The 16282-nt window shown below is 30.4% G+C and overlaps 1 protein-coding gene across 8 annotated transcripts in view; it reads right to left on the bottom strand.

Annotated features, from left to right (window-relative positions):
- Positions 1-16282, bottom strand: part of LOC134694727 (anion exchange protein 3-like) — a 75873-nt gene that overhangs the window by 33411 nt on the left and 26180 nt on the right. For 5 of the 8 annotated variants that reach the window (XM_063555770.1, XM_063555772.1, XM_063555771.1 and 2 more), the window contains 3 exons: positions 4514-4572; positions 3179-3536; positions 2356-2561 (listed from right to left, as the gene is read on the bottom strand). In XM_063555770.1, coding sequence (XP_063411840.1) covers positions 2356-2561; positions 3179-3536; positions 4514-4549 — 600 coding nt within the window. In that variant the 5' untranslated portion in view covers positions 4550-4572. Of the gene's footprint in view, positions 1-2355; positions 2562-3178; positions 3537-4513; positions 4573-8762; positions 8815-10394; positions 10467-11336; positions 11625-16282 lie in introns of those variants that run through there. The other 3 variants (XM_063555768.1, XM_063555774.1, XM_063555775.1) reach the window with 3 other exon arrangements.

The raw sequence follows: 16282 nt of genomic DNA, 5'->3' as shown, positions 1-16282 counted from the left end.
AGTATAACCATAGACTTAGCTATTTCGGAATCTGTAACACTCAAGATTTTGTGATAATGTTAACACTAAATAATTGTGCAGTCTGAGGCTGTTTGAAGCCACTAATGTGCTATTTTGTGGTGGTCAGTTATATGGTGGAGGAAACCAGAGTGTCTGGATATACACAATATCACAATTAAAGTGATATACAAAAATTTGATCGCAAATATGTCCATAAAGCATTTGATTTTAAACATGTAAAACAAAACTGTGAATAATCATTATTATTCATTGGATACCAAATTTCATGGCTTTCAATGGTTAAAATGTTCTATATTCATGTGAATGTAAGTTTTTCTCAATCGAATCGAAGAAAATCGGCACGATATATATTGTGATCCACTTATCGTCATCAGTGATTTTTGATCTGAGCGTCACTGATGAGTCTTATGTAGACGAAACGCGCGTCTGGCGTACTAAATTATAATCCTGGTACCTTTGATAACTATTTACACCACTGGGTCGATGCCTCTGCTGGTGGACGTTTCGTCCCCGAGGGTATCACCAGCCCAGTAGTCAGCACTTCGGTGTTGACATGTATATCAATAATGTGGTCATTTTTATAAATTTCCTGTTTACAAAACTTTGAATTTTTCGAAAAACTAAGAATTTCTTATCTCAGGCATAGATTACCTTAGCCGTATTTGGCACAACATTTTGGAATTTTGGATCCTCAATGCTCTTCAACTTTGTATTTATTTGGCTTTTTAACTATTTTGATCTGAGCGTCACTGATGAGTCTTATGTAGACGAAACGCGCGTCTGGCGTACTAAATTATAATCCTGGTACCTTTGATAACTATTTGCTAGCGCTTGTCACTTTCGTAATTTACGAAAGGGTTTTCGCATTGACGAAAGTTTTTCAAATCAATTTCGTCACTTAAATTTAGAAAGTGTAAAAATATTTTCTCATTAAAATACTATAAATCTACCTGTCTTTATGTTTTTGACAAGTTTATGACCCCCAGGTAATTAACATTTTCAACAGGTGTTACAAGTTGTGATTACAACTTATCTGCTTTTCGCCATCCGATGGGTCACTAATCCGTTAATTATTAATAAATCTCATAATTGACCACTATATTTTTTTCCCGAGGAACATCAGTCAGTTGGCTTTTCAACAACCAGGAGTATAGTTTCGTCATTTGATTGAAATAATTTGTTACCCCCGGACAGTTCGCATTTGAAGTTCATTATTTCTCAAACGATCACAATTTAAAGTTCGTTTGTCGTAGATTCGTCATTTGAACGCATTTTCGTCACAATTGATATAAATTGCCATCAAAAACTTTCGACAATTTCCATTTAAAAAATATTATATAGAACTTTATTCAAAACGTTCAAATTGTCTTCACGAGATAAACAGGTGCTTCCTGTACTTTGTGCTACGCATGCGTGAAAGTAATCCTATAACTATTTATAGACCCTGATAAAAAAACGTAAAATACGATATCATTTAGAAGCAATTAAACGAGAGAGACAAATATATATCTCTTACTAAAGGAATTAAAACCGAAAAATGATAATTTCCTGATGAATCCGGACTCGTTTTGAATTTACTATTCACGTGTCACTTCCCGTTTTCGTTTCATTTTAAAACCGAAAGTAGAAAACGTTATCTATTCTTGATTTGTTTACAACCTCCTTTCAGTCGTTATACTAGTTCCAAAAAGGATTTTATACATCCAACTTAATAGAAATGATTTCCAGATTTCGATTTAGACGATTTATAAGGATAATGATTATGCAGTGATAAAATCATTGCAAGTTAATTTCTACTGTGATTCCTTGTTTAAAACAAACGAATCCAACTTGTGTTGTTCAGGAATGTCCTCTGGAACAAACTGAAGAGAATATTGTGAACTAAGTTTCCACATCCATGTCAGAATCTTTCATAATAAGGGCAATACAGTCAAATCATACAATACTGACTGCCAGTCATGCCTATATAGCTACAAGTCCTTAAAATCTGACAGAGTCAAAGATGAAGCTAGTAACAAACATCCTTGGTACCTTGCTGTTACACAAAAAAAAGGTTGATTTCCATGGCGCGCAAAAGTGACTAAAGCCCTCAAAATCCTAGCTTAAACCCTGCGTCATTCATTTTAGTTGCTGAAGATTATGCTGTGTGTGAATAAAGGGAGACGTAGGTAAATGTCAATTAGTCCAGCCTTGGCCTCAGTGACTCATTTAAAAAAAAAATTAAAAAAATATAGTCACTGAGGCAAAGGCTGGACTAAATGTCAATAAGACATCAACCCAACCATAAAGAGCAACAAGAGATATTTTCTAATAAGCTGTCAAAACAAATCTTACATGATCTTCTTCATTCTCGACTTCATGAATGGTAGGTGACAATATCGCCGATCGAGAGGGAAAACTTTTAGGAGTCTTCATTTTTCTTTTCTTCTTCTTCTTCTTTTTCTTTACTTTTTCCTGAGATGGAGGGGCATGTTTAAACGATTTACTCCTCATGGCTTTAAGTGGGTGGTGCTGATGAGGAAATCTAGAGGTTCGATGGTCTGTAAAAAATCAAAATTATATTTTATAAATTTCATGTTTTGGAAGCACATTTCATGATTTAACTTTGGCAAAAACTCTTAAAGCCAAATAATTGAAAGCAAAGAATGTTTATGAAAAGCTATATGAGACCTGAATCAATTAAAGGTCAACTTTTCCTGTTGGATTCAGTTCCTCTCTAAGTTTTTAATGTTCAGCATTTATTCCCTGATTTCATGGCTATAATTTTTCTAATTTTGTTGTTGTTATATATAAAAGAGAATCTCAAAGATTTACCTATTTGTGAAGATTCAAATTTTCATTTTTTTCCTACCTGCTACATTTATTATTGCAATTTTGTCATTTTAGACTAAATGACATTTTAATTTTTGAGATCTTCAGAAAAGTCCAGCGTAACTCATATAAAAAATTTCAAAATGCGAGTTAAAATTATTGCGATTCATAATCAGCCTGTGGCATTTTTCGCAATAATAAAAACATCGCTATAATTTCTAAATTTATAGTACAGTAACTGAAATTGAGTCAGCGAACAGTATACAAGTTAATGGTTTCCCCTATTGATAATATAAAACAATTTAAGCTGTCTATGATGAGTATTAATAAACCCATATCATCTTACTTGAAAAGTTCTCAACTTCAATATCATCTAGGAATTGCTTCTCCATAACTTGAGCACCAATCTGGAAGTTAGGGTCACTACGGTTAGAAGTAACAAGCTCTGACCCAGATGATAGTGCTGCAATGTCAAACTTCTCCGGCATAGAAAACAGTTTTTCGACATCTTCGTTAAAAGAACTCCTGAAGCTTGAAAGACGGGGCCTACTCTCTTCCTCTAACTGGGAAAATGGTACAGGTGCCGTCGAAACGCAAGGAATAGGGCCTGGCAAGAGAGCAATATCTTGTCTGCCATTAGACTCGAGGTTTCCCCCATGACTAGATGATGTTGAGAGAAATGGTTCTGTTTCTTTAATATAATTCTGTAAAGAGAAAAAAGCATTTCAATATTTTGTGTTTCTTCAATATACATGTAAATGCAGTATAAAGTTATAACAAAAGTGTACAATTCATGCTTATGGGAAGGATTGGGAACCTGCTTATATGTTTAAACCCACCACATTTTGCTTGTATGTGCCTGTCCAAAGTCAGGAGCCTGTAATTCAGGGGTTGTAGTTTGTTGATGTGTTACATATTTCTTTTTCCTTCATTGTTTTGTACATAAATTGGGCCAATAGTTTCCTCATTTTAAATGTTTTAAATTTGTCATTTTGCACATTGTTGAAGGCTGTATGGTGACCTATAGTTGTAAATTTCTGTGTCATTTGGTCTCTTGTGAAGAGTTGTCTCATTGGCAATCATACGGTCACACCACATCTTCTTTTTTATAATAGTTTTACTTGAGTGTATTCAATTTTGCTACCATTGTCGTAATATAAGGTTACGTAATGGTGGTGATTTATTTGAAATATGTTTTATTAATCTTATGCAAACACAAACTGTTTTATGCTGATTGTGGTTTATGAGGAATATGTTTTACTATGTTTTATGTCGGGTCAATATAAAAATTCTCAATTCAGTTTATATCTTTGACGTATTCTATTGCCTTGATTAATGATACAAATGAAATGATTAATATGGACAAATGAAAAGATTTTTTTAACTGCAATTTGTGTTCATCCTGGCAAGAAATACATAAGGGGAAATAAATCTCATTCATAAAAATAGTGAACAAGGGGAAATAACTCTCCTTTATAAAAGTGGTAAACAAGGGGAAACCACTCTCCTTCATTTTACTTGTATATAATATATTTAGATATGTGTGTGTTCAACTCAGTTATATTATTGTTGTTGTTACTTTTGTTTATATGTTACAAGTATAATGTTACTTTTATAACAAATAAAGATTATAATTAAAGTATACAAGGGGAATAACTCTACTTCTTGGAATAATACAAACCAGATCTTCGCTGTTGTCTCTTCCAAGTAAAGCCATTGTCTTCTTACATAGAGGGAAGTCTGAAAAAATGAAATAGAATAATTAATAGGTCAAAAGAAATTTCTTCACATTAGTTTGTGGATATAAATAAAAATTACAAACATATCATCTGACCCCTGTGTGACTTGTTTATTCATACCTACAAGTCCTGTAGGCATTACAACTTTGCACCTGATGACCCCAATGACCTTGCTCTATATATACCTATATATTTTATTGGTGTAAATTTAATTTGTTATAAATATATTTGGTTCTATATTTAGTGACTTTTATTTGAAGTAATGGAATTACTTTTAATTTTGAAATTTGCATAATTTCTTGTGTTTGAAATTTTAGATAAATTCCATGTATATTCTGTATTATAATGTTTTGAGGGGTGCATAACACTTTCCACACTGTCACAATGTATTTTGAATAGATAGTGACTTGTACAGTACATTCTATTAAAAATGTGCTATCTTCTTTGTAATGATGTACGCAGCACAGAACATTATTATACAGAATAAACATAGAATTCAGTAAAAATTTCAAGCACAAGAAAGAAATTATGCAACTTCTTCCATATTTAAAAATATTATTAAAACAGCTATCTGTTTACTCCTGAGACAAACTGTTTTCAGTGTGCATTTTTTCAAAAAATTAAAAAAAAATCTAAATTGAGAGTCTTGTTGGGTTGCTATCTTACATCTATATATACCCATATCACACTTACCCATAATCATGTTAACATGGTTTGACATATTCCAATAAGTCACATAGATATATAAATAAAAACAACAAACCTTAAACATCAACCCCTGTGTGAAATTTTCATATCCTCAAGTCCTATATATCAAAGTGACAACAATAACCTTCACACCTAAAAACCTTTGTCCTCAAAAAATTTATTGGATTCTTAAAATTTATGAACAAGATTGACAACAGATAAGATTAATTTGTACATATATATAAACTGTATAGGTTTCCATATTCATCGATTTTATTGTAATTCAAAATTACATAATGTTGTTATTTTAAGTTTGCCTTCCCTTACCTAACAGGAAATCAACAAGTTTTAAGAGGGGGGTAAAGGGGGGTATATACACAGAAGAACATGAAATAAAATTGCTATTTCACTATGAACGAACAAGTCAACAAAATTTGCACATTGATCTTTTTACCAATTTCACAAAACACTGTGAATAACAAACCTTTTTCACGGCTGCACGTGAAATAAAAATAGCAAAACACATTGCACGAAAATAACCCTTTATCTGACCCTCTTTTAATATTTATTTGGAAAAGTGCAAATTCAACTTGAAATTAAAGTTTTTGCAAGTACAGTCTTACACCAAGAGGAAACACGGAAAAGTAATTAAAATGAAAAATAATAAAATTATATATGCAAGTGAATGTTAATGCATATATTGTGCAGATTTGACAAAAAAAGATAAAAAGATAAAAATCAAATTAGCATCGTGGGAACTTAAGATATCCAGTAAAAAACACATTGAAATTTTCAACAAACACAAATTAAATATTCTGAGCTCTTATTTGATTTAAAGTAATGTTAATATCCTACAGCCAAACTAGCAATAATTAATACAATATTTGATCTTATAACTCAAAAGCAAAGAAAACCAAAGACTGTTTTAATGGGATACGCTAATTGCTGCAAGTAGCCTTGAAGAAAAAAAAAGTCTGTGACTCCTTCTTACTGAAAAATCTTATGAAAAAAACTGATTGTAAGTAAATACTGTATTGGAGATGTTCATGACTTTTTTTTTTGTAAATTTTTTTAAAATAAATTGCTCAAGTCAAACACAGCTTTAATTCTGATTACTACAGGTTGCAAGTGAGGCATGTTGTACTGCAGTAAGTGCTGTTATCATGTGAGCTGCCATACTGTGAATTCATTTATTTTCGTGGGTATCTATTTTCTGGATTGAGGAAAACTTGCATTTTCCTGGGTATTTGATTTCGTGATTTGCCAATCTCTGTTTACCAAACCTATGGAAATTTTGTCATTTGTTGAACATTTATGTATTCATGCTTCAACAGTGTACCCTCAAAAACCCAAGAGAATTGGTATCCAAGAATAATATTATATCCACAGTATTTAACATTTGACACCCTGTTAAGTTCAAAGTACTCTGACAGATATTAAATGTAGCACTATGCAGTGATTGAAAGAATTGAAATTATTAAATATAATTTGTACACAATTGTTTTAAAGTATGTATTATTGTTAAACTACAAACATGACTTTCTATATATGTACATGCTTTTGCTTTAGGGATGTTCATTAAAATTGAGAAAGGAAATGGTGAATGTGTCAAAGCGACAACAACCCGACCATAGAGCAAACAACAGCTGAAGGCCACCAATGTTTATGACAATTGCTTTTTCATTTAGTGACACATTGTGGTCATCGTGTTGTGGTCAGTTAATTAAACTTTAATAGTTTGCTTTAATTAATTAACCTAATGTTAAGTATATTGGACCAAAAGTAATGGTCACTGTTTAGGTTACCATGTTATTTGTGGCTTTGGGCTTTCTAAAAGTAAGTACCTACATATCATAAACAAAATTCTTTCTAAATTTAAGTCACGTTGGTAGTTGTATAAAAGAACTGTCTCTTACAAGACAGTTCAGATTGTAACTGACATTCAATAAAAATAGTTCCTCTTTAGCCATTGGTTTTTATAGTGCCACATATATTCTTTAACATTTACATGTAATATTTTAAAATCTTCATTTAATATTTGATTTTAGACTTAAAATTCATTTGTCAAACAAAGATTGTAGATAGTTATTATATATAGTACCTATTAATTAGTACACATCTCATACAATGACAAATATTTGATTTGTATTCGAAAAAATTGAAAGAGGTGGTTTTATTGACACATTTACAAAATTACTTTTTTTTGGTTTCTTATTTTCAAGTTTTCTTTTTGGATGTTACATTGAATGCTTTGCTGTATATGTTAAAACTGAATGTTACATGGTTAATTGGACATTTTTATCTTTATGTGTTCTTCATATTGTTCAGAAACTGTTTGGGCCAAAATCATCATCAGATATTGGTCATACAAGTAGTTATCAAAGGTACCAGGATTATAATTTACATAAATTGTTTATGAAATTAATGTAATTCAAAACTCAATAAAGCATGTTTGATCAGATGTTGACATAAGAATATTGTTAGTAGCCCACCACCCTCTCCTAGGTGTCTGAATCTGTTGGGCCAAAATCATCCCCAAATATTGGTCATACAAAAACAAACAAATTTTCATAAGTTGTTTATATAAAATTTATGTAACTTCAAACTAAATGAAGCGTGGATGATCGGCCGTTAACTTAAGAATGTTGATCCCTTGTTATTATTAGTAGCCTATATCTCTATAGGTGTCTTCATTGGAATTTAGCTTCTCTAAATATTGATCTTTAAACCTTATCTAACATTGGACAACACAGATAAAAGAGATAAAATGTCAACAAGTAGATCATGGTCTCCATAAAAATATGTCATTACACAGAAAATTAAACCAAGTCTGAAAATGGTCCAATGAAAGTTGCTTAATTTCAATTTTAACTAAAAATCAAATCAATTAAACTTTGTATAAATGATTTGACTATTTGAAACAAATACAAAACAAGAATGTGTCCTCAGTACACGAATGCCCCACTCGCACTATCATTTTCCATGTTCAGTGGACCGTGAAATTGGGGTAAAAACTCTTATTTGGCATTAAAATTAGAAATAACATATCATAGGGAACATGTGTACTAATTTGAAGTCGATTGGAGTACCTTGACCAAAAACTTTTACCTGAGCTGGACAGATGGCTGGACGAACGGACACACAGACCAGAAAACATAATGCCCCTCTATTATCGTAGGTGGGGCACGAAAAAATATTGAGCAAGGAAATGGGGAATGTGTCAAAGCGACAACAACCCCACCATAGAGCAGACAACAGCTGAAAGTCACCAATGGGTCTTCAATGTAGTGAGAAACTCCCGCACCCAGAGGAGTCCTTCGGCTGGCCCCTAAACAAATATATACTAGTTCAGTGATAATGGATGTCATACTAAACTCTGAATTATACACAAGAAACTAAAATAAAAAATTACAAGACTAACAAAGGCCAGAGGCTCCTGACGGACAGGTGCAAAATTGCAGCCGGGTTAAACATGTTTTTGAGATCTCAACCCCCTCCCTATACCTCTAGCCAATGTAGAAAAGTCTGCCGACTCCCTCCCCTCTTTTCTGCTCTCTTTTTCTTCTTATAAACTTTGACCTATGAATGATATTAAGGTTTAGATGGTAAGTGTGTAAATAAATAAATGTTCTGTTCTTTTTTTTAATTTTTTAAATACAATCAAAATACCTAAAATATCTATCATTAATTAAGGTTTTAAGGTTTAACAGGGGACTTTTTTTTAAACCAATCTTCATGTTCAATTAAAATTCTTCCTTTTTTGTTAAGTACAATCAAAGTAAACTAAAATACTTTAATTAATTAAAGTTCAAAGGGTGTTGTATAAATAATAATATCTTTATGTTCGTTTATGTTTAAATTTCTTATATATAAACAAATACCAATGATCAAGTGTTTGTATAGTATACAAATCCTTGCTATGAATAACAATTCAAAAACAACAATTGTCAATTTTCCAGCTTATTTAATGAAAATAAGGAAAAACAAATTACCATTTAACCAGATTACATCAATAAAATTACACACAAAATGTCTTTTACATAAGAAACATTAATTTTACTTCCTGAGGTGAATCAAAGTTTAATGAGGGTGGTAAAGGGTTGCATTTTCGTGCAACCTGTTTTGCCATTCTTATTTCATGTGCAGCCGTGAAAAAGGTTTGTATTATTCACTGTGTTTCGTGAAAGATCAACACATGCAAGACATTTTTTATTTTTACGCGCTTGAAATGGCAATTTTATTTCACGTTCTTCCATTCAGATACCCCCTGTTCCCCATTACGCCCCTCTTTAATGTGAATCTTAATTACATTTTTACACCTTGGAATCAAACCTTTACTGATCATGATGAAATTGAGGTCCTCAAATAATTAAACTGTAAATTGGAAAGATTTTTTTTAATTTAAACTATCAACTAAATAATAATATTAATAAGTGTTGTTTATTTTGCCATAGGAAATTAATTCTTTTGCAATAAAGATTCATTCATTCATTCATAAACTTTGAATTTTTCTATTTCATTTTCTCAAATTAATGGGGGGGAAAAAGATGAAGTAAAAAAAAGTATAAAAATGAACAATTCAAATATTCAAATATAGTAATGATTTAAAGTCAGTGTGTCAAATAAAAGAGGAGTTATTATACAAGCCATCACTCAAGACTTTTAATATGTTATTGTCATAAACGTTTAAAAATAAGACTAAATTGATGCATTTGACCTAATATGGCCATATCATGATATTTTTTTGAATATAGATATGAGTCAAGCCTTAAATGATATTTCACATTTTTAGTACATAATTCAAAAACAATTTTTCTTTCTATAAAAATGTATTTTTGATAGATTTAAAAACTTTCAAAATTCAAAGGGTCAAATAAAAGTAACTTTATCATACCTAACTTCTTTTTCTTTTTCCCTTTTTGAAACTTTTTTGATAACCTTATGAATAAATTTTATCTGAACACTCTCTGTGTAAAAACACTTTTAATATCAATTCTTATCCTTGATAAAACACTTTGAAAATATCGATTTCGAAATTTACAACTTTTTGATGATTGACCGCAACTCAATCAAGTTATCTATTTCCTAATATGAAATTTACAACTTTTCAGGTCAATGATGTCATCAAATACTCACCCGAGGTTATCACACGCCACTACATTCATTTCCGCACATAATTACATGTAACAAACACGTAAACAAACTTCTTGTTGACAAATATAAATACTAGTTATAAGATAGCCATGAATATTCTATTTTTAGAATTCTCACAACATACTTGTATTAACCTAATTGATTGCTGGGATAAAAACAAACAAAGCCAACAGGGTTCGTAGGGGTGAAGCGTTAATTGTTTATATAATTATATATTTTACAATACAGCTAGAATAATTAAAGACAAAACTATTATCAAAATTGATTTTATCATTAAGGTTCTTTTAGTGCCAGGAGTTTTGTAATTGAAGTATTCATTAAATAACTGGTATTTAAACACTTTTTTTATATGGACTAGAATAAATCGTAAAATTATTGTGCACCACATCCCCTCTCCCCTCTCTAAAAAGTTTAGCTATAATCAAAGATGTGATTTTAAAAATAGAGAATATCATAAATATGATGAAAAATAGAGCTAATATATCAACATTGGAGAACAAGAAGCAAAATATTTAAAAAAAACTTGAATGGGTTATATGATAAATAGTTTTTTCAATTATACAAAATAAAGGTTTTATGTTGTTTATTTTACGATTTAATGCATTTTATGAATTTACAATTTATTTCAACCCCAATGGGTATACATGTGCATTGAAGAATATATAAATTACAATTCAGGAATTTTGCATTCATGTATGATTGTATTTCTTACAAAAAGGACAAAAATTTTAAATTATCAAATTTTGTAAAAAAAATGCATTAAAAAAATCTATTTTTGTTTTGGCAAATTATGCAACATTTTACTGGAATGGTAATAATTATTTTTATATCATTTTCCATTCTCAAAAATCCATATAATACATTTATGCATTTAAAAAAAAGAAGCTATAAAATTAAATCAAATCATTTTTATGTGTTTCTTACCTCCTATAACTGGCTTCATGACAATATCCAATGTATGTGTATTTCACACTATAATCCTTAAACTACTCAAATATGTCCCAAAACACAAAAATTCTTCTTGTTTACAAAACAAATATAAAGTCAAATTGACAAATCCACTTATCTAATTGAGCAGTCTTTTCTTTAAATCAAATTTAATCACAAATTCCAAATTAATTATTCACATGTAAAAAATAACACATTTGACTAATCAATTGAGCAGTCTATTTTAATTTATAATCACAAATTCCATACAATTGTTTACAATGGCAATTGGGTGAGAAATAAACAAATCAGACAAGTTTCAGTCAAAATAATCAGATTTAAGGATTATTTGAAATTATTAAATAAACAGGTTTAAATATTAGATAATTTTAATTGGTAATCAAGTGACAACTTGTTTGTTTTTCAAAATTTATATAACTTTTATACTCCCTCTTTTATTACAAACCCCACTCTATATAACTTCTTTCTCCCTCTATTATTACAAATCAAATAATCAGGCTAGACATCTATATGTGTCCAAGGGAGAAAAGTTTTTAAATAGGCAAAATAAATTTATTAGAATGAGAAGATGTAGTATGATTGACAATAAGACAGCTCTCCATGTCATATGATACTTCAAATTTAAAAAAAAATCTGACTAAGCTCATATTATTTAATATATTTAATCTATAAGTATTATTCAATATATTAAATCTATCTAGTATTATTCAATATGGGTTGTATTATTCAATGTATCCAACCAAGCTTGTATTATTCAATGTTTTCAATCAAGCTAGTATCATTCAACATATTCAATCTAGCAAGTTTTTTTTCAATAAATTCTATTATCTAGTATTATTCAATAAATTCAATCTATCAAGTACTATTCAATGCATTCAATCTAGCAGGTATTATTCAATAAATTCAATCTATCTAGTATTATTCAATGTATTCAATCTAGGTTGTGTTATTCAATGTATTCAATCTAGGTTGTGTTATTCAATGTATTCAATCTAGGTTGTGTTATTCAATGTATTATCAATCTAACTAGTATTATTCAATGTATTCAATCTAGGTTGTATTATTCAATGTATTCAATCTAGGTTGTATTATTCAATGTATTCAATCTAGGTTGTATTATTCAATGTATTATCAATTTAACTAGTTTTATTCAATGTATTCAATCTAACTAGTTTTATTCAATGTATTCAATCTAACTTGTTTTATTCAATGTATTCAATCTAACTTGATTTATTCAATAAATTCAATCTATCTAGTATTATTCAATGATTTCAATCAATTTAGTATTATTCAATGTATTCAATCTAGGTTGTATTATTCAATGTATTATCAATTTAACTAGTTTTATTCAATGTATTCAATCTAACTAGTTTTATTCAATGTATTCAATCTAACTTGTTTTATTCAATGTATTCAATCTAACTTGATTTATTCAATAAATTCAATCTATCTAGTATTATTCAATGATTTCAATCAATTTAGTATTATTCAATGTATTCAATCTATCTAGTATTATTCAATAAATTCAATTTGTCTAGTATTATTCAATGTTTTATCAATCTAGGTTGTATTATTCAATGTTTTCAATCCAGCTAGTATTATTTTCTAAACTGTAAACCAACTTATTTTCGCGATACTTTTTTTCGCGTTTTATTCTCTCTTGACCACTTCATGGCTATTTAATTTCGCAATTATCTGATTTCCTTGATGAAATTTATAAAGAAAGATCAAAGATTGACATATTCGCGACAATTTTTATTCGTGTTATTTTTCTACTCGCGAAAGTCGCGAAAATAAATTGCTCACGAAAATAAATCGCTCACGAAAATAAATCGCTCACGAAAATAATAAATTTGAGAAAGGAAATGGTGAATAAGTCAAAGCGACAACCACCCGACCATAGAGCAAACAACAGCCGAAGGCAACCAATGGGTCTTCAATGTAGCGAGAATTCCCGCACCCGTAGGTGCCCTTCAGCTGGCCCCTAAAAATATGCATAATAGTACAGTGATAATGGACGTCATACTAAACTCCGAATTATACACAAGAAACTAAAATTTATAATCATACAAGACTAACAAAGGCCAGAGGCTCCTGACTTGGGACAGGCCCAAAATTGCGGCGGGGTTAAACATGTTTATGAGATCTCAACCCTCCCCCTATACCTCTAGCCAATGTAGAAAAGTAAAAGAATAACAATACGCACAATAAAATTCAGTTCAAGAGAAGTCCGAGTCGGATGTCAAAAAGATGTAACAAAAGAAAATAAATAAAATGACAATAATACATAAATAACAACAGACTACTAGCAGTTAACTGACATGCCAGCTCCAGACCTCAATTAAACTGATTGAAAGATTATGTCTTCATCATATGATCAAGTTGGTTTACAGTATATATTTCTCCTCCTAAACATCTAATAAAGTGTAGCCTCATATGCAATGAGATACATTTAACAATGGCTCATCCCTTAGCTATTCATTACATGTACATAGTAAGTGGACCTACTAACAAATCTAAACTGGGTCTAAAAAGAATATAACTGTCAAAAAGCAATTTGATAAGTTACTAAAAACCTCATCCTCACTTAATATTGCACTCACTCACTCACTCTGCCGCCACTCATAAACTGAGATCCAAAAACTAAGTAGAAATAAAATAACTCTTAAAAGGCAAATTGATATCTTGAACCCTTTTTCAAAACCAAAACTTAATATTAATCAAACAATATCATACTTTTTTCATATTACATATATAGTGAGGCCTATTTCAACTGCTCATCCTTCCAAGAGCCGTAACTTTCAAACATAAACCTGGTCCAAAAACTAAGAGGAAATAAAATTACTGGTTACCAGAATTTTGATATATATAACTATGTTCGACACCCTCACTTTATAGTACGCAAACAATGCCATACTTTCATATTATTTAATCATGGAGAAAATCAATTCGTAGATTTTTGCTGCTCGATTAAGATAACTGTACTTTAACCACAACAAAACACTTTTCAATTTCATCCTGATTTACGAGCAACATAAAAAAGAGATCTCAATACTATTATAAATGAAAAATTACAATCCATTGGCTCCTATTATTTATTTTCTGATGAATAAAAGTTGGATTAGTTTAAGTTACAGTTTTGATCATTGAAAAGACAGATAAGATATACTTAGATCTACTTATTTATATATGACTGACATATCATTTTGTAGGTCAAAAGTTTGGACTTAAAGTAATGTGAACATTGAAAACCATACAAATTATACTTTCTTTAGTCTTCATACTGAGTGGCAGCCCCGGCTTGAAAAATTGCTCTCGGGCCTGTAAAAATCATATCTACTCAGGACAACAGAATCTAACTAAAAATTTTCAAAAATTGAGTTCCGGGGCCTGTAGATTTAGCATTTCATCGTAAAGACTGTTTCTTAAAATTTCAAATCCTCTATTTCCTGATGCCACAGTGGCAGCCTCTATTTCCTGATGCCACAGTGGTGGATCCAGGGGTAGTAGGAGGTGTTTAAACTTGATTTTATGTACCATCAACATTTTATACAGAGGTAACTTTACGGACGCCACATGTGGAGGAGGATTTGCTAATTCTTGAAGACCTGAGCCCACCTCTAGTTTTTGGTTGGGTTTGTATAGCTCAGTATATGTATTTAGATTTTTATGCTGTGTTTTTTGGCTGTTTATCGTTTTAGCTGTAAAAAAAAGGGGGGGTTAAATTGAATGGTAACGATACTTGTCCAAAAATAAACAATTTTGCATTTCGTCTCCTTAAAACTCTGTTTCAATGTAAGGTTAAAAATTTAAATATCTTGATTATACCACTTTTTTTTAACAATTATTAATATCAATTTGCATTGGTAACTTGATCTAATCCTGAATTTTCAATTAGTTGTATTATGATGTAGTATAATAGCCTTGACCTATATATAGCTTTTTCACATTAATAGCACATTATTACATAACATTAAATTTTGTGAACTTGACTTAGCTGTTAGCGTTGAAAATCTGACAATTTGAGTTAGAGCTGACGCTTGTTAAAGGTCAAATAAAAAGAGAACTGATTTTAAGAAAATCCCCTTTAAATTTCTTCAACTTAAACCTTATCATCTATAATTCCCAATATGGCATTTAGGAGGGAAATGTCTTTATTTGCATGTAGATAACTTTTCCATTTTAGGGAGCATATGGCTATAAATTACCAGTAATTATAACATGTACACCATAAACCATGGAGGTGTTAACGTAATTGCTTGCATTGGTACAAACTTTTTAATGACTGTTATAAATTGATACTTACTGTGGATTCATTTATTTTCGTGGATACCAATTTTCGTGGATTGAGGAAAACTTATATGTTCTTTGAACATTTAATTTCGTGGTTCGTCTGTTTCCACGAAATCCACGAAAATTGGTATCCAACGAATAATAATGAATCCACAGTATATAAATAACAGAACTTAAGGTGGTACCTAACACTACAGGGAGATAACTCTGTAAAAACAGCTAAACATTTTAATTACGTTGTGTTGTTAAGGGAATATTAAGCTTCTCAATGATCAAAATAAGTGTTTGTCAAACTGCAATATATATAACCAGTGTAATTTTTCTGATAAAACGGTTGGTTCAAATTTTTTAAAGTTTTTATATTTTTGTCAAAGGGTGAAAGTAAATACTTTGTCAAAATTTCAAGAAAATTAAACGATTCAATTTAATTTTATTTACAGTGTTGGGTACCACCTTAAAAGCAAAATAAAATTAAAGGTTACTGACCTGGGTTGCATTCAATATTGTAGCAGCTACATTTATGTACATAGGGCTATGAAGATTTTTGACTACTGAACGTGTAGCTAGACTAGCTGCTACATAGATCTTGACTAAGGATAGCAGCTATATACATCTATGAAGATGCTACA

The sequence above is a fragment of the Mytilus trossulus genome, chromosome 13 (assembly GCF_036588685.1).
Source record: "Mytilus trossulus isolate FHL-02 chromosome 13, PNRI_Mtr1.1.1.hap1, whole genome shotgun sequence".
NCBI lineage: Eukaryota > Metazoa > Mollusca > Bivalvia > Mytilida > Mytilidae > Mytilus > Mytilus trossulus.
Note: the sequence above shows the minus strand (reverse complement) of the source record. Positions and strands in the feature narration are given on the sequence as shown.